General features: G+C 31.5%; 1 protein-coding gene across 3 annotated transcripts in view; it reads right to left on the reverse strand.

Annotated features, from left to right (window-relative positions):
* Positions 1-27,093, reverse strand: part of TBCK (TBC1 domain containing kinase) — a 199,202-nt gene that overhangs the window by 106,337 nt on the left and 65,772 nt on the right. For all 3 annotated transcript variants that reach the window (XM_045799213.2, XM_087866381.1, XM_045799216.2), the window contains 12 exons: positions 26,197-26,258; positions 23,556-23,704; positions 22,285-22,423; positions 20,891-20,990; positions 17,049-17,098; positions 16,735-16,864; positions 15,641-15,739; positions 13,886-13,948; positions 13,261-13,387; positions 12,022-12,072; positions 10,635-10,718; positions 2,411-2,496 (listed from right to left, as the gene is read on the reverse strand). In XM_045799213.2, coding sequence (XP_045655169.1) covers positions 2,411-2,496; positions 10,635-10,718; positions 12,022-12,072; positions 13,261-13,387; positions 13,886-13,948; positions 15,641-15,739; positions 16,735-16,864; positions 17,049-17,098; positions 20,891-20,990; positions 22,285-22,423; positions 23,556-23,704; positions 26,197-26,258 — 1,140 coding nt within the window. The remainder of the gene's footprint in view (positions 1-2,410; positions 2,497-10,634; positions 10,719-12,021; positions 12,073-13,260; positions 13,388-13,885; positions 13,949-15,640; positions 15,740-16,734; positions 16,865-17,048; positions 17,099-20,890; positions 20,991-22,284; positions 22,424-23,555; positions 23,705-26,196; positions 26,259-27,093) is intronic.

Below are 27,093 nucleotides of genomic sequence, written 5' to 3' on the forward strand. Positions count from 1 at the left end.
CTTTTCTTTATTACATACCCCTACACCCTCCAATGATTTAGAAGTTCTACATTCTCCTTCTATTCACTAAATGATTACCATTAAAATTTTAATATGCATCTTATATTTCTGCATTTCTTGTGAGTGGAGACACTGACTGCTCTTTGCTCTGGATTGTATTTCCCAAGGCTGTGTTTATACAAACACATTAGAAAATGTATGCGTGGTTAGAAAACCAACACAAAGATGCTAACGCTCCTGCTGCTTGCTGTGCTGAGTGATAACCTCCTTTGTCTCTGACCCAGGAGTCTTGGGTTTTCTGCCAGCGCTCACGAAACCGTAACAGGCTCATTTATTAGCTTTTAAGTAAAGTGAAATCAAATCCCAGATCTGAAGAGATTCCTGACTTAATGCCCAAGCATAATGAATATATTTATTTCCCCCTCATATAACACAAAAACATTACAACACTTTCAAGCTGAGTTCTTACCTGCTCTTATCTTTTATAATATTGTTAGCTAAAATTTTATTTCCATTCAGCTATTAGCTTTTTCCAAATTAATTTTATGTATAAATATTTAATAGTCATTGTTTAATTAGATTTATAAACTTGTGAGGATTAGATGAGTGGTTTATTTAAAGAGAGTGGGGCAGTGCTTGGCACACAGTAAGCACTTAATATATGTTTGCATTATTACGTTTTAACTATGTTTTTTGCTCGCCCTCCTATACCATACTCATTCAGAGTTCAATTTTTCTGATTAAAGCAAATATAAGTTATATATTTTCTTTCTTAATACTATCTATATTTATGAATATGTCTAAAATTTTTATCAGTCTGTCTTGATAATTCCATACATATTTTTCTGCATAAATGTTTTTTGTCAATCTACAACACTGCCTGATCCAACGTCGTTTTCTGTTTACTACTGAGCACAACTAGGTGCTTTCAAGAGAGTTCTTTGAAAATAATTATCCCTTCTTTTAGTCCGTGTCTTAGCTATTAGTATTTTTTTCCTCAAATATCTTATTCCATTACCAAATTGCCAGTCAGCTCCTCTATAATTTTTTCAACTCCAGCCATAAAATTTAATACAGTTTTGTCTTATATCTCCCATAATGTGAAGCAAGAAAGATGGGGTTATATAAAAATGAATACTTAATATGATAATATGTATACTGGTTAATTTTTTTTTACAAGGTCTTTCATCTCCATATAATTATAAGGCTTGTCCTTATTTTGTTTCCCAATCTGTACAAGTTCTTTTTGGAGCCCTCACTGAACAAACCATGTACTCAAATAAAGGGTATTTCTCCAGAAGCCTAGAAACAAATGACACTGTAAATGTTAAGGATGGTTACTACAGGCCTGATCACATCACAGACTTACATATAGCACAAAACAAAGAGCAATGAACTAGGAGTAAGTGCACCTATGTTTTAGTCTCTTATTCTCCCAATGGAAGATGAACTAGACTTGGGGCAGAGGGTTGTCAAATGATGTGGGTTAAAATTTTAGTTCCATGACTAGTTTTGTTATCTTCTCAAACACTATATTCCTCAATTAAATGCTGAAATTATCTGCTTCATATGCCTTGCAGGTTTGTTTTGAGAATCAAATGAAATAATGTTTACAAAAGTATTTTTAAACTTCAAAGCATTCTGCAAGTATTTAAACTATAAGTATTATTGTTAACACTTCAAATACATTAGCTGAGTGTTAATATAAACATTTTTCATCCTTAATCTTACGATCAATAAACTGGTCCCTGAATATGAGTCTTAAGAGGAAAGGCATGATCAGGAAACAAAGAAAGTTAAGATGGAATAAGGAGAACTCTATCTCAAAAATGTTTTTTCGAGGTTTATAAAAAGCTATGATACTGTACTCCAAAACATTTCTAAAAGAGGTCTGACTGCATGTCGCACACCACAGATGAGTAACAGGCTAACCATGGCTAACCTTTAAGAGTCAACTCTGACTTTTGGGTTGACATGGACTATTAAGAAGCTAATGAAGTAAGCCAAAATCTGGCAAAGCTTCTGAGGTTAATATATCAAGAAAAACACAGAAGCAGCTACTAAAAATTCACCAAAGTTCAAATTTCCTACTTCTTCAAAACCAGCCCTGAATATCATAAAATCCAAGTGAAAACCCTTACAGCACAGTTTAAAACAACAAACTAAAGGGTTTTTCAAAAAATTTGATAGTGCCCCAAAAATATAATAAAATTACATACTTCCCCTTTACTTAAAGTGAGAATATGGAAGGGAATCACACAAACTTTATAAGAGAAGGCTATAATTAGTAACAGGAACTGGTTGATGCATGGACTTCTTACGACAACACAACTTTACAAACAGTACTCTTGTGCTACCAATTTTTGCTTTGCATTTTATCTCAGGTTCTATTAACGTAACAAGTACTTACATCTGGGATAAAGCCAATCTCATTGAGATGATTGCTCAGCTCTGGATCATGGAATGCAATCATCTGTGAGAATACGGTCAGATACTCTGAAATGAAAATAAAGTTTAAGACAACTATCATTTTTACACAATATTTGAAATAAAGACATTAAATTCATATATAAATCAGATTTTTTAAAAGTTTTTTTGGTTTGCTTTTTGTTTAATTTTATTTATTGGTCAGAGAGAGAGTGAGAGAGAGAGAGAGCAAGGGGACCGGCAGGCAGAGGGAGAAGCAGGCTCCCTGCTGAGCAAGGAGCCCAGTGTGGGACTTGATCCCAGGACCATGACCTGAGCCGAAGGCAGACACCCAACTGACTGAGCCACCCAGACGTCCCTCATATAAATTAGTTTTATTTACACTTTGAATGATATTTAATTTCTCCATGAAGAAAATATACTTTAGTAGGTAATTTTCTGTTTTATTACCATTTTAATCACTTACTACTAATTGTTAAACATACCAAAAAGCTATGGCACAACTTATTTTCTACTTTCTGAACTATCAGTTGGTTCATTTCTTGAATTACAGATTACACACGTGATATTTTCCTATTAAATTCAACATACATTTTCTCATAATATTAAATCTGTCTTGCATTTATTGTATATTCAGAAAGTGGAATAGATACTTAAATAAGGGACAACACTTTATAAGCAATCACAAGTAGAATAATTATGCTTTAATTTTGTTTATATATACATATATAGGCATTTGTTCCAGTTCTAATGTATTTCCATCTAAGGCTCTATATTTACCATATTTAGGAAAAAGAATTAACAAAACCTTAATCAGAAAATAGGCACACAGTAGGCAATTAAAAATATCTGTTGTTGATTCTAATCTTATTGTAATTCACAAAGTTCAGTTAAAATATGAGGAATATTCTCTTATTTTTCCCATTCTTTCAACAAATTGCTTTTCTTGTCAATTTGCTATGTCCTAACCTGAACAAGATTCTGACAACCATCAACTCAAGGGTAAGTAAACCATATTTTTACAAAGCAAAGAGACAAAATTAACATATTTTAGCAAGCTTAACTTTTTTTTTGAGATTAAAATGACAATAACTCGATAAAATGAATAGAATTCTGCCTTACTTAAATCTAATGGTTACTATGAAGATAAATAATAATAAAGGACTGAACAAATATGACTTATTTTTTGCAGTTAAGAACAGAGGGCTTGTGGAGGTTTCATGATGTATTTAGGATTATTCTCCAGTTTATGACATAGCCAGGCTCATAATTTAGGTTTTCAGATTCCTACTGGTGTTTTTTCTGCTGTGCCAAAAAGAAGCATATTTCAAAAGAGCAGAAAGTGTGAGTTGTAGGAATACTAGAGAATGTGGTAAGAAAAATTCCAGGTTATCTGTGTCTTTCTGAAGGAAGACAGACATTCATTACTTCCCAGGGATTCCCCTGGAAATGGTATGGAAGATGCTGAGGGATTCAGCATGATGACGGAATGAGGCATTTGTAATTCTGAGAAGAGAAAAACAGACAGATGGGAAATTTTTAAGCTTATTTTCAACTGCAGATTTATTATGTGAATAAACTGTACCTCGTTTATATTTCGTTCAAAACAATAGTTCTTTTAAGAAAACAAGAACTATATAAAATCACATTTTAAAACTCTGGTAAATCAATCATCAAAACTGTTTTCCTTTATCAAATAAGGTCAATAGTTGAACTACTAATATTGCTATTTCTGAGCCATTTCCCCTATTCAAATCTACACTGTGGTTAGTACTTCATAAATCTTTTAAAAAAATGACAATGACTCAATGAACGTTTTCACTTAATAACTTCAACTCCTTCTTCCAACAGAGTAGCAGATCGAAATTATTTGGTGAAAATAACCTATAAAAATAACGTCTGCTTTTTTTTTTTTTAGTTTTTAAAGTACCTTATTTTTAATATTCCCAGAAATAGTACTAAGTCCTTGACAATCTGTTAGTATAAGCATCCTTCCCTTCTTTTCCTCAATGACAACTTTGCTTCTGTTGAGTGTTTTATGTAAGCGATGAATCACTAAATTCTACTCCTGAAACTAATATTATAGTATATGTTAACTAACTGGATGGAATTTAAGGAAAAACCTGAAACAAAAACAACAAAAAAACAAAACTTTGCTTCTAATGACCACAATGTATTTTATAATTATTTACCTATAAGCAATGACACATATTTTACAAAGAGGAGCACCAAGAAGCACCAAAAAGAAAAAACGAGGCAGTGCTGTATCAAGACCATGATAAAGCCGAATTCTGGATCTAATTTGATCTTTTACCCATGGGTTTTGGGTAAAGAACAGGCATTTGATTAATACTTTTCTTGATTTGATGTTTACTCTATAGCAACAAAATTCATTCTATCTATCCACTGTCTCATCTTTTCCTGTAAGAACAAGAAAGATACAATTCACATCAGCTTTAAGAGTTACAGTCGCAATGCCTCAGGGGACTTCTGGGTTTAACTTTCATTTTTTTTTCTACTTCTAATTAGCAATAGTATGTTTACAGTCCTAATTTACCTAGAAGCTAGAGGTATGTAACACCAATAATCATAAGCATTCAACTATATGTTGATGAAAGCATATAGTTATTAACTTTTAAAAAGTGCACTTCATTTTAAACTAGAAAATCATGCCGCAGGCAATTCCCCAAAGCTATGCTCCAGTTTACTAAATATCATTCTTATGTGAGCCTGATAAAAGATAATTACTATGTGATATTACATGGCTAAGTAAGGATGGACTGAAGAAACCTAATCCACACCGAAAACATATTCCTTACATTCTGTCAAATATCCATAGTGGATTTATGATACATGATATGTGTTGTAATTGCATATATATACATTTATATACATATATATACATATATATATATACACACACACAAAATACAGATACATATGTATTTTTATAAAATATATATAAATAAATATGTATATGCATTTATATATTATTATATATTACATATCATCTCATGGAAATATGTCATAAGGCTGGCAAAAATTTTGGTTGCTCCGGACTGGCTTTGGAATGAGATATACTATGGTTTGTTATATTCAGAAAAATTTCTTTAAAGGTGGGATATGGTGGAACTGATGAAGTCAGCACAATGTGATACTTCAAGTTATTTAAAAAATGTACTTAAAAGTGCCCTAGAGTAAATTTTTAAAAATTGAAATGCATATGTCCTTTGATTTATAAATCAACCTCAGATAATTTAGGATAGTACAGAAAAACAAACCAGTAGTCAAAATAAAGCAAAGAATTTCAAGGGTATTACTGCTGACTCCTAAAGTGTTCACAGAACATTTTAATTGTGATTTCTAATAATGAAGATATACATCTAGAGCCATAATATAACCCCCTAAATAGTATTTTCTAACAAACAGGTGACTATGTAAGCGTAAATGTTATCTTATTCTTTAAAAAGAAAATCAAGATATTTATGAAAATTCCCCTTAGACTTCAAGTGAAGTTTAATATTGCACTACTGCACAAAATCATGTCTAATATATATATTTTTGTGTTTTAATGAAACTTTATACCTTCTCATTTTTTGCAATGAGATATAAAATAAAAATAGTCTTTTTCCCTTTTAATCCCTCCAAATCAAAAATTCTTATACCTCTCCTATAAAACAATTTCTTAATTTATTACATACTTTTAAATGACAGTGTAGTAGGATTTTGTATGACACTATCATATTTTTGTGCAGCTGTTTATAAATAAGTCATCTGTTTGTTTTCAAAAACAACTTCATAAAATGGATACAAGATGAAATTTCAGAAAGTTCCCACATGTGGGTATCCTTATTTTTTCCTTTCTGGCTAGTCTTTCTTCTTTGTCTTAAATGGGATAGGGAGAAGATGAAGAATGACAGGGGACAGATTTAAAGCAAAAGATTTCCTCTGCTCACAAATCAAAAATGGCATTCTCAGTTCTGAAAGTTCTATAACTATTTGTTATTCTCCGTTAGGCTGCTAGTTTACCTTGAAGATGCTAAGTGTAGATAAATATGCAGAGTCATAAATCTCTCGTCAACTAAAATGTGCCCGAGATAATTCATCTGGTGACATTTTGACTCATAGCACTCAAAAGAAGCCAAAGTTATTTTACTGCAAATGAACCCAGATTAGATTATCCCCCATTACAAAGTTTGCCCATTGTAAAATTTGGCCTGCTGTCTCAAACCACAAGAACAAGCATCAACCTTTATGTCGAAAAGAAAAGAGGTGGGTTCAAAAGAAGAGAAAGATAATTTTTAGGCTTGTCAGCTATTTTCTTTTTGGCTCACATACCCTGCTCTGGTAAATCTACAAACAAACTCACTCTGCAGTTTTCATAATATTTCTAGTAAAGGCAGAACATTTTCAGTCTCAGGAAAAATCTCCTTGGTCACATGATGTAAGACAGTCTTGAAAACAGCAAGGCCGTAAGTTCAATGTATTTCCTACTATCTCCCAATATCCTATCATTAAAGCCATCCATGACAAAGATGTATATTCAACCCCAAATAAGCAATGCACTGTTTTTCCAAATGCATGACCCTTTTGGTGAAATTGCATATTCTCCCTCTCTCTTACTGTTTGATGAGAAAGGAGATTTATATTATACTCCCATTTTGACAGCTGGCCTTTAGTCTATCTTCCTTCCTCCTTCTCGCCTAAAAACGTATTGAATGTCTATGTGCAGTGTGACCATACATCCTGGTTACATGGAGAGTTCCAGTTGCCCCCTGTAGGCTCAGTGTCTGGTGCAGTTATGTGTCTTTTAAACTCTGAAAAATATCCCAGTTTAGTTATATAGCCATCCAAGCTATGTGATGCATTACATTAAATGTTAGAGACATTACAGAGAAGAAGGTATCATCCTTTTCCCAAAGGATTTAGAAACATTTACAGGAAAACAGAATATTGGGAAATTTTTCATGCAATTTTATTTCCTGGGTTTATATGGTATTTCTCTCTCCCTTTCCCTTTCTGACTTGTAGGAACCACATCTTCCAATGGTCCAAGTGTGAATATGCCTTAGTTTTATAAACAGTACAAGAATGTTTAAAGTTGTAGCAAAATTCCAATGGCTGTTTTGGTGAACAACACACAGCAGAATGACTTTGAAGTATAGCTTAAAAGTTTACAGGCCAGTTTTCTAGGTTATTCTTTCGTAATTGCAAAATGACATAAGGGTATAGTTGGGTTTTCCACAAAGGATTAGTCCCATTCTTAATAATTAAATGGCTGCCTCTCTTCACTGGCCTAAAGCTACCTTTTTTCTCTCTTCAATAGCCTTAAATATGTCTGTCCTGCAAGTTATAAGCCCGTTTTCCAATATCTCTGCAACGCTAACCAATCTATCCCTTTCAGATCCCTCCACCTTTTTTAATCCAACTGGTACTCTAAGGTTCTAAGAGTAATTTTAGGAATCTTAATTCAGGGGTCCAACCCTGGGCTGTTTAACCAATCTATTTTTTTTTTTAATTCCTGTGTATTGATTCTTTATCAACTCAATAGTAACATTACTGGGGATAATTTGATAGTGCCAAAAATGATAAAGAATATTCATTTAAGCTAGAAGTAAATTTTTTATCTTCTTAAAAATGTCTGCAGGTAACAAGTTAATAGGATCATGGTAAACAAATAAACAAAACAGGATATCTTGACTAAACAGATAATTTTTGTCTCTTCTGTAAGAGGCAAAGCATTTTAGAGTCTTATGAGTATGTAAATACTGTATTTTATGAAAAACTTTAAAAAACTTCCAAGTTCTATTAGTATACAATTAGAAAAACAAATATCTTTTTCCAAATAATATTTAAAATTGCCATCTAATATAGAAACTTTTGGTTTCTGTAGAGAGAATTCAATGACTCAATGAATATGCAATTCTGTAATTAGCTGTTGAGCTGATTGGTTTCATGTGATATACGACTACTCCAGATCTTGTGGGGGGAGAAAGGGTGTGTGTGTTATTGATGCTAATCAAAAAATCAATGCCACTTTGAAGTTTAAAGCTTAAAATACCATATAACAAAAGGGGAGGGGAGGACAAACAAAGAAGAAAAACAATAAAATGAGAGCTGAATATTTCTCATTCCAAGCCTAAAATAAACATTTTGAAAAAAAAAATAAACCATTGTTCTTCCATAAACTTTAGTAACCAATAATCAGCATACTGTTTCACCTCCTAATTTAGCTATTTTTTTGGATTTCACGCATCAGATTTGACTACTGGTTATTTTATCAACCTATTTTGGACTTTTTTTTTACTGTAGTTCTCTTTCTTGTTCTGTCTTAAGGATATCTTTCTCCCCTTCTGCCAAGCAAATTCATCAATAAATAACCCCTCTTTCATGAAACCTTTCTAGACATGCTAGCTCTTCCCTTTACTACCAAAAAGAAAATTTGAAAAAAACCCCCACAAAATAACTTCCCCAACTTCATCCTCTGTGCTAATATAGTAGTATGTATACTTATTTCATTGACTTATAAGTAGTTATTTTCATATTTATTTCCTATATTGGCTATGAAATCCCTTGGAAAAGGACTGAGTGTTATTTACCTTAGGAACTTCTGGCATAGAGTCAGTGCTGAAAGACTACATTAGCTGAAACTGCTTTTTTTTTCTTTTTCTTTTTTTTGAAACTGCTTTTTTTTTCTTATATAACATATGGTCAATACAAAAATGAACAAATAGACCCCTTGTTTATTGTTTCTTGGGAAAATATACATGCTACATTTTTCATCATAATATTAAAGAACATTCATTGTAGCTTTGAAAAGTTTTAAAATTAGTTACCAATTCAAGATTTCAAACAAAAATCTATAGAAATTATAAGTGACAAAATTATTAATATTGACAAAAATAAGCTTTAAGTAATTTTATAGTCTTTTAATTCCAATATGAGAAAATTATTAACACAAAAACAAAATTTAAATAATTGTGTAGCCTTTTAATTACAATATTAAATGTTAAAATATATTACTGATTAATCTAACAAACTAAGAGTGGTTTTGGCCTTTCTAAGTCCTTCCAAATTCATGTTGTGGACATTATGGTTTCTCTTGTACTTATATGAAACAAGATCTTGTCTTGTTTATTAGTATAAGCCTTTTTAAAGTGTATTTAAAAAGTTTGCAGCTAAAAAGTATAAAAACCTCATTTTTTTCAAGTTGGAAATTCATTATCAATATAAAATATACACAATCATCTGTATTATAAAACAATTACTAGAAAAATGAAACTAAATTCTAGCAGTAAATCATTTCTGTATTTTGAAACAGGAATCAATACAGAATCAAAAGAAAAATGAATGTAATAGAAGCTACGTAACATGGCCCTCTGAGAGCTAGCCAATTCATTTTATAAGTTCTGTTTTAATTGCTTTTTTTTGAGGATTCTCCAAATATCTTCATCTTTCTTAAGAATCTGGCTAGGCACTATGCTTTAATAGAGGCCTGATAAATTTGGGAAAAGATTATTTCCAGGCTTTATATATGAAAATTCAGTTAATATTATGGGTTCATGTTACCTTTAAAATAACAGCATTATTTCTGACTTTACTTAACTGAAGGAATCACTTTTTGTGATGTGCAAATACTTATCTGAATATTTTCTACCTTCCATCTTTTCAGTTTGTTTTGGTCACTATTTGACAAATTATTTGCATCGTATAGTATCTGAAATCTCTTGGTATCATTCAAGATGCTATTAAATCCACTCATTTTGGATTTTGCTGGAATCTTAAAGAGTATACTGCTAAGTCTATAATACACATCACTGATAAAGGTAATAGGGAAACTATGAATAAGTATGGATCACATCTCAATAAGATACAAGATACACTCTTACAGTATCTAACTTCATAAATTCTCAGAAGTTAACATTACATGACTCTTGAAGTTGGATGGCTTTACTAAATTAACATAAAAGCAAAAAGGAACCTCCTTCCTATAAAACATACTTGTCTTTGGTTATAGTAGTCATTAGAAAAATACCATAATTCTTTATGGACTTGGAAGAAACACTAAACCTAATGGTGTCTTTATGGATTTTAGTGATGGGTTATTATCATATTTTATTGGGTCCCAATCATAAATTTAATTTAGTATTGGTTACTTTTGACATAAGCACTTTCTCTGTAAAAAGACAAATAAAGACATTTGCTTACCTTGTATTACATGTGAGTTGTCTTTCAAAAAGAAGTTATACAGGTATTTGGGGATAAAAGCAGACATACATGCATAAGCCAAGGCTAAGAAAGAATAAGCAAAGATAAACAGCAAATTAGTTAATGGGGTAAATGGTCAGAAGTCCCTCAGCACACAATCCTTGAATCTACTATTAAACAAGAGTCATGTTAACAATTGATAGAAACACAGAATTAAGCGGGAAAGAACCCTCTTATCCTTTAAAACAGAAAATATTTTGGACCACAAAAGACAACCATCCTAGTAATTTTTCAGTTTCGAATAAGTGTGGCAGTCATTATCCCACAACAATAAAAACTTTTATTAGCAGAACTTTATACTTTAAAAAATCTAAATTTGGTCATTATTAATGAGCCACACAGACCTCAAGATCCTTAGTTTTTGTTGATACAAACAAAAGAGTCTGAGAACTTTGGATTTAGGAGCTCTGGTCATAAATTATTCTTTCAAACACAGATCTCTTATTATTCTTGGATCAGTGTGTGTAATAATAGACTATGCTTAACTAAACATAGCAAAATCTCTAGTCTAGATCAATGAGTATTGATGTCAGACAACAGTGCATTTTAAAAATCACTCAAATAGTGAAATTTTAGCTCTCTGGGATTATGCTATCTCTACACAATTCCTGAAATCTTTGTGAATTCTGACATGAAGTAGAATTTGAGAAAGATGGAGATCCAAGATTGAGACTTCTAGAGATTCATGCTAAATAGGGCAGCAGTCTCTAGATGTGATATCATTAGTGATTAGAGTCAATTAAATTTAACAATTTTTTTTAAAAACCTACTATAAAAGAGGCATTATAAGAGGGGGACAGAAAATAAAAAACCTGTCATTAAAAAAAGCTACTAACCAAAGAAAGGTTTACTATGTTAGTATACAAATAACTAAAATATAAAACATACACAAGATAAATTTCCAGAAATACAAGGTGCTGTTTGGGTTCAATAGGGAGAATAAGAAAAGTCTTCATTAAGGAATGATTAAAATGATCAGCTTTGGAGATACAAGACCACTGTTTAGAAAGTACAAATAGACTAAAGCTAGTCTCTAAAGAAGTCAAAATTTTTTTCAAAGTTTCATTAAATGATCACCAAAGAAGATGAACTCATATTCAGATTCTCCCTAAATTTCTAAACACTGCCTCATTACAACTGAAACTCTAGTAATAAATTAATCTCTTACATCCTCTAAAATGAGTCTAACAGATTATTTCACAGAAATTTACAGTATCTACTAGGAAGAGATCAAGAACCTTAAAACAAAAACTAAAACCTTCCTTGTTTGAAAATAATATTTTAGAAAAATATGTACAATGATTATTTAAATGATAAATAGGCTTACCTTCATTATTGAAATTTAAATATAGGAATGGAGCACAAAGTGAATCCAGACCTGATGGGAAGAGGTTGTGGGGAAAGAATTCAGTAAATATAAATCAGTATAAGTGTATATACATTCAGTTCCCTGCATTACTTCTATATAGATTAAGTATTACAAGTATTACTCATCCAGAAATATATTACATCACGGGGGTAGTGTGAGGAGTAATTGATAATGACTGGCACATAGTAAATGCCCAATACAAATCAGGTTTGTTATTATTATCAATATTATTATGAGTTAAAGAGAGAAAAAGAGTAATCAAAAAATGTAAAATTGATAGAAGGCTTGGACTATAGTCTCATCTCTGACCCTGTGTGATCTTGGCAATCATTTTAACATCTCCAAGCATGTTTCCTTATCCTGGAGATGGAAATTTGTCTTACAAGTTTCTCTGGGATGATGAAAAGCAATCTTTCAAAAATTGTAAAGTAAAATACAAATATGTTACATATTTCTTTTACTGATAATAATCCTATTCATATGTTGTCATGTTGAAGGAAGGTACATAAATCTATCTATAATTGTTAGGAAGATATGGAACTCTAAAAGGGACAAGGCTATGAAAAATAATAGCTTCGTTTTAAGTTTGGCCAGAAATTGAGATTTAAAACATAAAAACTCCTGTCATTACAACAAATTAAAAAATAGAACTGGGAAGAATGGGCATCTCATTCACGAATTTATCAGTGACTACAAAAATAATAATGAGAAGGGCTAAAAATCAAGGATATGGAACACTAAAGTTATTTAATAAAAGAGAGATAATAAATAAAAATATGCAGTTTAGGGTGGTATCCCATTCTCCAATTCCTAATAACCATGATAACCAAGTTGTAAATCATTAAATGACAAGAATATCAACTAGCCCCAAATTATTTATGGTACAATATTATTTTATTATTTGCATAAGCATTAAAAAAAGTATCCCCAAAGATCACAACAGCCAAAACATTCTTCCTACTTTCCTAATCAACATTATGGTAAATTGTTTCATTAAATATCATGCATTTAAATGACATCTACTAGGCATTTAGACAAAATTTAAAAAATGTTCTCTCAAAAAATGGATAACCAATAACAGCTTTCCTCAAAGCCAAGGATATTTTGATATTTCATTTTAATTTTTTAAATCGTTCGTCAAGCAACATGCTCCTAATACTTCAAAAAGAATCTTAATAATTGGCGGAAAAATATTACCTTGCCAATACACAAGATCAGGATGAGACACGACCCAGGCTTTTAATACACGCCTAAATTTTGCATGACCTTCTGGTGATGATAACAGTTCATCATACTGATGACACCGAGGAATATCCACTTCTATCTGTAAAACAGCAAAACATTAAAGTGGAACTGGAATAGAGTGACCTCTAATAAACCTCAAGATAAGGAAAAGGAAAGAGTGTATCTTGAATTTCAGAACAGACCATCTACATAATCCTTGTGTCTGAAGTGTTTAAATTTTATATTAGTCATCTGGAAACACTAAAAAAGTTGTATGTATACTTAAACAAAAAAGCAGTCCATTTCTATTGAAAAGGTATATATTAATATAGTTTTCAAAAAACCTTCCTTTACAACCTGGTCTAAATAAAGGGAAAACTCTTCAAATAAAAAAGTACAATTATTAGGAAAAGTTACTTGATCTAAACTCCTTTAAGGAACAATTCTAACTAACTAACTAACTTGTGAGTAAAATAAGAGTTATGCTTACTCTAATATCATATACATGTTTCATAATCAAGAAAATTCCTCCTGCCTTTCTAAAATTTAAAGATTTGGCAGAATTATCTTAGGCTGTTTAAGAAAATCTAAATCATACTTGTCTGTCTGTAGGAATTGGAGTATCTTTATCAATTGCATCATACTTGTCATGAATAGCCCCCTGCAAAAAATAAGAGAAGATATATTAATTTATCATATCCTTAATAAATTATTGACTTAGACAAAATACAGTTCTTAGAAACATCTATCTTGAAAACACACCCAACTATAGATAGGGACATTCAAACCCAAAGCATGCTCTTAGAAAAATTCTTCACATCTTTGACAATTTGTGATGAAAGTCTGTGACAATTTGCCATTTTGCTAAGGCAGTCATTTGATTACATGCACAGGAAGACAAATATGTGAATAGAGTCACTTAGCTAATGAGTATGCTTAGCTAATCTCCCAGCCCCCACAACACAACACAACACAACACAACACAACACAACACAACACAACACAACACAGCCTTGTTGTGCTCAATTCATTGTTATCTTACACATAGTAAGTTTCATGAAGAAATTAAAAAAAAAAATGGGGGGTCATCCCTTGAGAAATTTTCCTGTTAAAGTTGGAAATGAAAGCAAAAATAAAATAAAATTGTTTAAAGGAGTTCAGCACCAGGAGGAAGAGGTTTGGGATAAATTAAAGAATGAAATTCCATGCAAAATCCCTAATGGAATCATTAAGGGATTAAAGAAATCATTTACATTTTTCATTTATACCACTACAGAAGGAATAACTGAATAAACTACTTCAAATTTTGATCATGTTCTATAGGATCAAGCATAGAACAATTCTTAATTCTCTGGTTTACGGTAATGGTAGAGAAAGAGCTAGGAATTTGGAGTTCAATCTCTGATATTACATGCTATTATCAACATCTCTGGTACTTCTACTCTATGAGACATTTGGACAACCTGACCTTGGAAGTCCTCTTGAATTTTTAGCATTATATGGTCCTATAATTCTTTATTACCATATGGTAGGAATAATAGGCATTCTTATTAAGCAACCAACCAAACTCAAAGATAGTTATAGACTTTCACCAAAGAAATCAGTAACAAAGGAAAAGAATTCTTTCAATAGAGAGTTAAAAGGAATAAAAATACTTGGGAGAATTCATACACAAAAAAATTGGTGATGGATATCTATAAGATATCTATGAGAATACAGGAAGGCAGGATGACAAAGAAATTGACAGAAAATGAAAAAAAAATGGCAATGATTTGGTCCATTATCATGATTGCTGTCACCAAAGTCTCTGTTAGTACTGCAAGTCACTCTAATAATGTGACACCTCGCCTCTTCTCACTGCCACAGATAAGGTATTATAGAAGACAAAGCAGAGATTTCTCCTGGCAGCATGGCTCTGGTAAGACAGATGTGCCAAAAGGCACTAAATTATATTAATGATTTTTGACAAGGTTCAAATTAGAGTGGAATACTTCTCCTTATAAATAAGCAGTCCTATTTCTAAATGAACATACTTTATAAGCAGGGCTATATACTTATAACTGATATATATTAAAATATTCTTATTTTAAAATGAATAATCAAGATAATTTCTGAGTCCCATTAAATGAAATATTAAATAGCATAAATCTAACAAGACTTCAATTATATTTTTCTCTTCTATTTGTCCATTCTTTTCCTCTATTTCTTTCACTAAAAATTGTCACATAATCTTAATACTCAAATTTTACTATATAATTTTCTAACAACTTTGAAAATATATATTCAGAAAGTACTTTCCTTCTTCCTTCTTTCTTAACACTACTGAACGTTCTTAACCTCTTTTCATTCTTACCTCAACTCCCAGAAGGGCAGCCCAGGTTAAACCTCTCATAAGAGGAGGAATGTCAACTCTTGCTTCTTTCCAGATTTGATTTTTTTTATATGGATAAGCCTATAGGTAAAAAAAGATATGAAAAATACCTCAAGTTACCAAGTGTATTCTTTTAATCTAAACAATTATGAATATACCAGTGATAAAGTTGCAGGTGACCTGCCATAAATTTCCAAGTACCTGAAATTATTTTACCTGATGTCACTAATACATATTAAGTTAGTAATGGAATAGTTCCCTAGCCTCTATTAATCTTATATAATAGAATCAAAGAGAAGAGCTGAATCTACTGTTTTTATCATTCCTCTCTATTTTGTGGTCTGGAAGAATTATGAATGAATCCTATGGAGAATAATATTACAAACCTCATATGGGTTAAATAACATATAAAACTTTGTAAAGTATCTAGTGATATAGAAAGTATTCAATAAATGTAAGTTACTGTTATGGTTACTTCTGTAAGCTTGCATGTAAATTTGTCTTTTCTAAATTTATACTTTAGAAGGGATTTCTAGAAGAGAATTAAAAGGACACAAGGTACAGATGTTGTTACAGGCTCAATACAAAATTTAAAATAGCTTTATAGAATGTTTTAACCAATCTACACTTACTCCAGGAGAATGAGAGTTTCAATCTCAATATACATTTACTCACTTTTTAATTCAATATGGAAAAAAAGTCTATTTCTTTCAGTCCTAGTAAGGATACATATTTTGAATAGATTTACTGACTAGTTGTATTTCTATTATGTTTTTTACCCATTTCTCTGTTTCAGGGATAGTCCTTTTCCCTATTAATTTTTAAGTGTTTTTTAAATGACAAGGATATTAAATACCTTTTGTCTAATGTGATTTTGCATAGATTCCTTCATCTTGTTTTTACTTTTTAATTTTATTTACTATTAACATGTATCATTTTTATTATTAATCAGATAAAATAGGTCATAAGAATTAATGTTCTCATGACATCAAGATTCCCTAAGAATTACCAATGAAATAAAAAAACCCACAAAGATCATATATGGACTCTTTACACCTTACACTTTAGCATCCTACCTTTAGCAGCCTGTCAAAGAGAATGATTCTGTTTAGTTGGTACTCTGTGTCCCTCTCTCGGATGATTAAAGGGAGAGTGGCAGCTGCAGACAACTCATTATTGCTGTTCGAATGAGGTAAATTAGACTGGCTATAAAAGAAAAACAAAAGCAGAAAAACTGACAAAATGTATAAAATTTTTAAAAAACCCACACTTTTGTATTCTATTTAGGAAACAATTTTCAAAAAAAATATGCAAGCTTCTTATGTATCCAATAGAAACAGAAAAGAAAAATAATGGTAAAAAGAATATATATATATATATATATACTCACTCATCTTCAAGTAGTGGGTAAAATGCTTCTCCACCAACATCTTTTAATCTCTGAATTTAAAGAGAAAGTATTTATGATATTTAAGATCTGAGACAGAAACACTAATCTTTATTTAAAAGGAAAAATGATATAAAATTATATATTTATAAAGATACTAAGAAAACTACAAAATAGAATTTAAAATTCATTTATTGCCAACATGCAAATACACCATGCATCCAGTGATTAAGCTTAGCTGTAAAGAATATTCTGTTTTTTTGATTTTTTATCTCCAGGCATTTCTCATAAATGTTAGGCACCTATTATGATAGTTTACCAAACACAATGCATCATTTCTAAAATTAGTATAAAATTGAATAAATGGATAAAACATTTTTAAATTATGTGAGGATTATATTTAAAAAGTACTTTTTAATACATATCCCTTAATTTAAAACTTCAGTCCAATTTATTTTTGCCTTGACATTAATACAAACTAAGACAAAAGTAAGGTGCTAATACAAAACTAAGACATTAATACAAACTAAGACAAAAATACAAACTAAGACAAACTAAAAGGTTTCAAAATAATTCCTCAAATACTTTGAACATGCATGACTCAAATAGCTGGTAAATCAGCTGGCAAAATTCAGTTTTCTTCATTATTTTTTTCACAAACTTATTATAATAAATGTTACTCCAAATAATAACATTGCCAGGATTATAGATATTCTTCAAAAACATAAGAAGGTAGGCAATAGTAGAGTAAAATCTTAGACACGTCCTAAGTAGGGTGATTAAAGTTAATGCCATCTTGCCTGCTGCTCTGCTCTTCAGTTCAACTTCCAACTTGAAGGCACAGTATCTGCTCCTGTGAGGGCTGACACAGAAATTCAAGCTCTGTGTGTAGCCAGCATTGATCTTCTGTTGATTAGAGTTATTGTGTACTCACCCGTGTGAGTTAGCCTCAGAATTTTTATTTTTTATTTATTTATTTATTTTTTAAAAAGATTTTATTTATTTATTCGACAGAGACAGAGACAGCCAGTGAAAGAGGGAACACAAGCAGGGGAGTGGGAGAGGAAGAAGCAGGCTCATAGCGGAGGAGCCTGATGTGGGGCTCGATCCCATAACGCCGGGATCACGCCCTGAGCCGAAGGCAGACGCTTAACGACTAAGTCACCCAGGCGCACCTAGCCTCAGAATTTTTAAAAGCCAAAGAAAAATCTTTTACCCACAACTGAGAATCTGGTAAACACTGATTTTATGCCTGGCTTTTCTCTAAAATTTGATGTGCTCTAGATTTATCCCACTTTGACTCTAAACTTTTAAGTGTTTCTTTTATGGATTAAAATTCTAAGTAGAAAAATAAGATTTTCTCAAATTTTACCTCATTATTAATATGCACATTGTTTTAAAATTTGGGTTTTACTGTCCCAAAAGTCATAGATATTATAAGTAACTTTTCTGCTTTTTTTTGTATTAAAAATTTAGCATATTAAAAGTACAAAAAGGGCAAAAATACAGAGAAGTAGAAGGAAAAAATTATTTGGTTTCCATGTTATTTTAAAAATCAGCAACATTAACATTTTTTTCTTAATAATTATAGAAAAAAGTATTTTAATTTTCAAAAGTGGAAATGTAAGGTCATTTAGAAAGTAAAATTGAAGCCTTGTATTCACTTAACTTATGTTCATATTCTTTGGATTATATTTAAGTTAAAGAAGCAAATTAAGAGTAAAATCAATCAGTCAAAACCATATATTTAGGTGTAGTTTATGTTTGTTGCTTTGTACTGCTACTTATTTCATCCACTATACACATTCATTCCTTTCAAAGAGATGGTAAGTTTAGTGTATCATGTAGTAATAATTATATATTTAAATTTTCTATTCTTTGCATTATAGCAGGTTAAGAGATTCTAATTCCCTCCTACTACATAATATGTAAAATATTAAATGACAAGAAAAGCCTAAGAATATAAGGAAAATGCAGTGATATGAGACCCAAAGCCAGGCTTAGAGAGAAAGGATATAAGCTAGAAATAAAGTATATTGATAATTGTGGCCTAGGGTTTTAAGCACAATGGGGCAAAGACTTAGGGATCTGATTAACAGGCAGCCAGACTGGAGGAGATCCTGCTATATTCAAGTAAAGAAAGAACAGCGTGTTTTTTTTGGGGGGGGGGTGGATATCCAACTTTAGCCACCTCGAGTCATTGATGTGGGGAAGAATACCCAATACTGATTTCCTTTAGCTGTTCTGTCTCTCCTAATAAGGTAAGGAGGGAAGCTGAGGAGCTTTATATAAAGGTCACAGCCCAGAGACATAGGTTCACTAAAGGGCTGAGACCTAACCATAGGATTATAGAACTCCTTCCCTTCCCTACCTTACCTCCATGTCAATAAAGCTCCTATATAAAAAGGGATTTCAGCTGAAAGAGCTGCGGGCCTCAGCCCTATTTTAAGAAGTTTCTAGGGGAAAAAAAAGTCTCTAGGGAAACCCAAAGACACCAGGGGGAATAAGAACAAGGATAGCTGAGGAAATTTTAGCCTCTGACAAAAAAGCTACACAAACAGTAAACAGCTAGATAAACATGATATCTTGAGCTAAAGGCCTATTTACCATAGTTCTTTTTACTGGTAAATCATGTTAGGGTTTAAAAAAAAAATGGCAAGGCATGCTAAAATGTGAAAAAGTCACCCTGGAGAAACAAAGCAAGCTTTAGAACTAGCCTCAAAAATGTCAGAGAGTTTGAAATTATCAGGCCAGTAATTTAAAATGACTATGATTAATACACTAAGGGCTCTAAGGAAAGAAAGTGGACAGCATGCAAGAACAGGTGCATAATATATTAATATATATATTTTTAATATGTTAAAAATAAGAATTCCAATACAGAATCAAAAGATGTAACCTATGTGTTATAGAAACGTCAGAAAAAGGAGAAAGGAAGAAACAGAAGAAATATTTGAAGTAATAATGACAGAAATTTTCAAAATTTAAAGACATCAAATAACACAGATCCAGGAGACTACGAACATCAAGCAGGATAAATACCAAAAGAAAAACCTACACCTAGTAATATCACATTCTTTAAAAGAAACCATCAAAATTTAAAGGAAAAGCCACGGATTAGAAGATATATGCACTACATATAGCCAAAAAGACTCTATATTTGGAATATATTTTTTGAAGTCCTCAAATCAGTAAGAAATCTCCCAGTGGAAATGACAAAAGATATGAACTAGTAATGTATAGAAGACATAAACAGATTATGAAGAAATATGAAGAGATTCATAAATGTATTATAATCAGGGAATTAAAAATTACTATTATAGCAAAATACAATTCTACACCTTTTAGAGCAATTATTTTTTTGAAGATTTTATTTATTTATTTGAGAGAGAGAAAAAGAGAGTGAGAAGGAGCAGGGGTAGGGGCAGAAGAAGGAGAAGCAGACTCCCTACTGAGCAGGGAGCCCCCACACGGGGCTCGATCCCAGGACCCTGAGATCATGACCTGAGCTGAAGGCAGACGCTTAACCAACTGAGCCACTCAGGAGCCTCTAGAACAATAATTTTGCAAAAATTTGATATTATGTGTTACCAAGTATATAGAAAGTGAGAAACCTTATCCAATGATGGTAAAAAGATACAACTACTTTGGGAATGATTGAACAATATATACTAAAGCTGAAGATGTACAGATCCTATTTCCCAATAATATCACTCCTGGCACATACCTTGAAGAAACTCTGACTTATTTTATAAGATTAGGGAGGAATTCAAGGCTTCATGTATATCTGTAAGGTTTTATTTAAAAAAAAATCTGTGGTAGATTTGTCAAAATACCATTCTTACATTTCTTAGCTGGCATAATGACAATGTCACAGTGGTGTCATCTAATAGTGAGCTTCTATCTCGACCTTGTCCAAAGCTTTCACCATCTTCAAAAAGAAAACTGAAAAGAGATTTTAAAAAATAATTATTTTAATGAGCACACAAAATCTGATTTACTGCTTCTTCTAGAAAATAAAATTTCTTCTAAATCATCGTTCCCTCGTCAAAGAAAGAAATTTTAGACTAAATGGATTAATTAAAAATATGTAACTTCTGGTTGAAATATCACTGAACAATTCTCATTTTTAAATATAAACTGAGTTTGTATGAATACAGTATATAAATATAAAGCACTTTAGGAATACAGGAGTGTGATTTATCTTCTTTGTTCATGCAGATCCAATGCTAAAATTACTCTCTTGATAATATGTGTATGTGCTCCTGAGGAAGTTTATAGGAGTGAGAAAGGATAAAAGAAGAAAGAAAAATCACGATAGTAACTTCTCAGGAGAAGGAATAGTGAATAATAAATGCATAAAATTTCCTTAGGATTTCAGAAAATTAATTTTGAGAATTTACATATACCTTGGTATTTCCATCATCTTTTTTCCTGGTGTTCTGCTTAATTCAATGTGTGAGAAATATAACTGACTTAAAAATCAGTTTAAAGGGGAGAAAAAGTAGAGACCAAGTGGTCTATTCAAATAATTGACCTAAAAATTTAACATGTGAAGAAAAAAATGATCAGCAGGTGATTTTTACTGTTAACTACAATGATCAAATCTAGTCCTAAGATCTAAAATTAAAAATTTAAAGCATTGGCGGAAACTCAAGAGATTGAGGTTCACTTATGAATAAACACAAAGAGCAATGGAACAGTAATAATTCTGGTCCTTAGAGTTGTACTGTTATTTAACTTTCAGTCTAATTTATATGATGATGTCCAAGATCTTATGCAGTTCTGCAGAGTTTTCACAACAGTAATTTAGCACCATGATGATCTCTAGGACAATGAGGCCATACAGTACATTTACATTTACAATTGTAATTGGAAATAAAAAATTACTTATAATAGGCACACTAGTCTGGTTTATTAACTCTCTTGAATATTACTATTCTTTCTGACTTATACATTTTTCATTTATTGAACATCAATTATTATAAGATTCCATAATAAAAGGTCTACTTCAAATAGATCTTAAGCAAATTACTTATTAAAAATAGTATTTATTAAAAATAATAAAAAATATTAATGGGAATTCTTCAATTAGAAGCCTCAGCCAAGAAAAAAAGGTATTGACTTCCAATTGCTTTCATAATCATTTAGTTGGAATGTCTACCCAAGAAACCCCAAATTAAAAAAAAATGTTATCACTAAAATCTTTTCATTTCCAAGAGAAACTTTGTTTTCTTACTTGGGGAGTGTGCAGATAGGTGGTTTGGATCGAATGATTTCCTTGTTGACAAGCTCTTTCTCCAAGTCACCTCCAGCTAAACACCAAAGGTAATATACTTCTTCAATAGATCTTTCTGCCAGGTAATCACTGTTTATATCTATTAATGGCAAATGGAAAATAATCATAGCTATCATACTTTATGTTTTTATAAAAAGGCAACAGGCAATAGTTGCTGATATTCTCAAAAAATAATAATTGAAGAACATCGTAAGAGTCCCTTTAGAAGATTCATACTATAAACTGCACAAAGGGTGAAATGAAGGTATACATATTGGATGTACATTCAGTTTCCTTGAGGAAAAGTGGAATTTTTACCCTTTATATTAGAGATATCCGGGATATATATTCCATACAGATCCAGATATAACAGGCTCTGTGGGGAAGGGATAAGGGCAGAAAAAAGCACTTGGATAGTTAACTAACACAAACTATCCCATCCTTCATGTCTTGAGGCAATTGTTGCCTCTTCTGAAGAGTCTTTCTTATTGTCTCAGGCACGCTATGATTCCACTGCAGTATGTTCATATTGACCTTTATTTATAATAGTAATATAAATGATTATCTGCCTCTCCATTTGGTATGAATGTTATTTGAAGTTATAGTGTGTGGAACATAGCAGGAACTCAAAAAAAAGATCTGACTGAATGAATGCTTAGTAAATCTTTCCTGCCATGACTTACATCACGGTAACTCTTCAGTGTAAGAGTATTATTGGTGTCCCTAAAACAGACATTCTGAGAGTTGTAATCTTCATAGATGAATGAAATGAAAAAAGCTGATATTCCCTTACAATGTGGAATATAATGGTATGGACTCCTACCTATAATACAATTTTTAGATATCATTTATAATAAACTATATAGAATATGATATATGTATGTCGATGTAGTGGAAATTCCACTGGGAATCAGAAAACAATTTTGGCATTAAGATTTGAGATGAAAATAGGACTTTGGTTTGTATAAGACATTTTTTTTTTTTTTTTGGTGCCCCTTCCTCTTCTCAATTCTTAAAGTTCTTGCTTCAAAACAATTTTAATTTAAAGGATTAAAAAGTTAGGTCAGTTATATTTTAAGCAAATCCAAAATTATCTCTTAATTCCCAGACTGGTATCCATAAAGCCTCACTAATGTAATATATATATTGTTGGTAAATGCAAAACTGAAAGTAGGGTAAGGGTACTTTCTTTAAAAATAAAACATATTGTTTTCTGTCTTATTTATCATTACCTTTACACAGTTGACTGATATCCTCAGGCAGAGTCAAATCAGCACATCTCAAAGAAGATGAAAACAGACTGGCAGGTTTGGTAAAGGGAGTATATAAAGGTGACACTTCACTAAATACCTTGTCCTGCATTAATTCATCTGCAGTTGGCCTTGAGAAAAATTTAAAACTTTATCATTAGAAATTCGTGGTATCACTTATTTAAAAAGTCATAAAATGCAGAAAATTAATTTTCAAATAATTTAATTATAATTTATGTTTACCAGGGTAAATCAACTTTTTCTTTTCTCTTTTTTCTTTTTTTTAAGATTATTTATTTATTTATCTGGCAGAGAGAGAGAGAGAGCCAGCAAGAGAGGGAACACAAGCAGGGGGAGTGGGAGAAGAAGAAGCAGGCTCCCAGTGGAGGAGCCTAATGTGGGGCTCAATCCCAGGACCCTGGGATCACGCCCTAAGCCAAAGGCAGACGCTTCACGACTGAGTCAACTTCTTTTTTCTTAAGTTGGTGTGTAATGCTGACCTTTTAATGTTTATTCCCTGATTTGTGTGTCTCATTACTCTCTTCAAAAATAAAACTTCCATACATCACAGTGGTGCCAAATTAGCCAGTGTCTTACCTAATTTCAAAATAGTACTATGAAAAAAGACCACTGGAAATATGAATAATCTTCTCATATTGAGAAATCTGATAAGATACTTTGTAAAACTTTCATAATAAATGGCTTTTGTAGTATATGATGTAGGCCTGTTTCTGAATATGGTATGAAATGAATCATGGGGCTTTGGAAAAAATTAAAAGAAAAATAACAAATTTCTACAGAGTTTATTAATGTAAGAAAACAATGATAAAAGCTGGCCTATACTTTATATCAGGAGTCAGAAAACTATGGCTCATGGATCAAATCCACCTACTGTCTGTTTTTGTATGGCTCATGAGCTAGAAATGGGTTTTGTATTTTTTAAATAGTTGAAAAAATCAAAATACTATTATTTTGTGATATGTAAAAATTATATAAAACTCAAGTTTCAGTATCCACGAGTAAAGTTTTATTGGATCATAGCAACACTAATTCATTTAAGCATTGTCTTGGGCTGCTTAATTTTAAGCTATAGGTCAGTGTTGAATAGCTGTGACAGAGACAGTATGGTCCATGAAGTCAAAAATACTTGTTATCTGGTCCTTACCAAAAAGAGTTTGTTGATCCCTGAGTTAAATAAATACAATAGAACATCAGTGGTTTTTTGTAAAAATATGATTCAATAATATATTTTATGATGTGGGGTTTAATATATCTAAGTTTAGAAACATTTGAGCCTACATTTGTAAGAATATGTTCGTTTAATATGAAAAAAGAATCATACTTTGCAATGTTTCACGTGCATTTTTCTTTTTAGTCTAGTTAACCATGATTATTTCCCTGGTTATCTGCCAAATTTTCAATTAACATTTTTGTCAGTGGGTCCAACCAAATTAACTATGGCAAAATGTACTTAGAAACTTGTGTCATGGATGATGCTACAGCATATTGAATAAAATATTTACTAATTGAATTGGCCATTAAATAACCAGCAATCAACCACAACAAAACCAATGTTTCTTTAAGTTACTTAAACATGGATTTGTGTTTGAGAAGTGTTAAGGTAAATATAATCTTAAATATTGATTGGCAAATTGTTTGATTTTTCCAAAGCGCAAAAATAAACATTGGAAATTGTCTCTTAAAAAATTTGCTAGAATAATGGCACACATTCAAGGGGACAGTTAAAAGTCTTAAATGCATCTCCAGTACAGAAAGTAATAATAAAACTCTCCTTAGCAGAGTCTACATGTAGACTTGTATATAAAAATGAAGTGACTGTAAGTAAACGCTGAATTTTTTCCCTTATTGTGCTTTTTGCAACTTATAATCTATCAAAGATTATTATATATGAACATCTCCATTTTTTACTTTTATCTTGACTATGACATACCTGTGTTACTGAATATCTTAATTAAAATTCTAAACTAATAATACCTTTTGGGTTTCTTCCTCCTCTCTTAATGTGGCATGTTTACCCAAAATTATGTTTTTCATACCATTCCACTCTTCCTAACATGTATTGATAAAGATATTTTTCTAAAGACTAACTATAATACACTATTTTCAAATATCATATACTTAAGGAGTTTAGGAAAGACAATGGTAAGGCTAACAGTGATATCATCAAATGAAAACAAATAATAACACTTCTAAGAAATTCTTTTATATTATCAACAATTATTAGCTGACCTTGCCATTTATCCAAGTTCTATGCCAAAATACAATTGCCAATAAGCTTTTGTTGTCATTTCTCTTATGTCATTCGTGTTTAGGAATATCTACAGTTTAGCTGATTTTCTAATTAGAGACTAGGAAATGAACCAGTAACTTCTTGGGGACTACACCAGTTTTCTGACTGTGGTTTAATTATTTTTTTCTTCTTTTAGTAATATACATTAACACCATAGCTAACAGTTATGATATTAATGTTAATTATATATTCCTATATGTATGTAAATATCCTTATTTAATCCATTAGTATTATAAGGAATAAGAAAAAAATACAACTACTTATATATTAAAGATGTCAGTATAATCTCTAAGTCTTAATAATAATATCAACCTCTTGGAAGGGTGGAAGGTGAGACACTTCTGCAAAAGATTTATCACATTTTCGGGAAGGTCCTGGTAAATGAAAAAAGAAAATAATTATTTTAAATGATCCATTTAAAAAAATATATTTTACTCATGCTAGTCAGAATGGCTAAAATTAACAAGTTAGGAAAAAACAGATATTGGCAAGGATGTGGAAAAAGGGGAACCCTCTTACACTGTTGGTGGGAATGCAAGCTGGTACAACCACTCTGGAAAACAGTATGGAGGGTCCTCAAAAAGTTTAAAATAGAGCTACCCTATGACCCAGGAATTGCATTACTGGGTATTTACCCCAGAGTTAAAAATGTAGTGATCCAAAGGGACACCTGCACCCCAATGTTTATAGCAGCAATGTCCATAATAACCAAAGAGCCCAGATGTCCATCAACAGATGAATGGATAAAGAAGATGTGGTATGTATATACAATACAATATTACTCTGCCATCAAAAAGAATGAAATCTTGTCATTTGCAACAACATGTGTGGAGCTATAGAGTATTATGCTGAGTGAAACAACTCAATCAGAGAAAGACAATTGTCATATGATTTCACTCATATGTGGAATTTAAGAAATGAAACAGAGGAACAAAGGGGAAGGGAGGGAAAAATAAAACAATACATAATTAGAGAGGGGGACAAACCATGAGACTCTTAACCATAGGAAATAAACTGAGGGTTGCTGGAGGGGAGGAGGGTAGAGGGATGGGGAAACTGGTTGATGGACGTTAAGGAGGGCATGTGATACAATGAGCACTGGGTGTTATATGCAACTGATGAATCACTAAATTCTACCTCTGAAACTAATAATACACTATATGTTAATTAAATTGAATTTAAATAAAACATTTAAAAAATAATTATTTA

The sequence above is a fragment of the Ursus americanus genome, chromosome 13 (genome assembly GCF_024610735.1).
Source record: "Ursus americanus isolate L20-20 chromosome 13, mUrsAme1.1.p, whole genome shotgun sequence".
In the NCBI taxonomy this organism is placed as follows: domain Eukaryota; kingdom Metazoa; phylum Chordata; class Mammalia; order Carnivora; family Ursidae; genus Ursus; species Ursus americanus.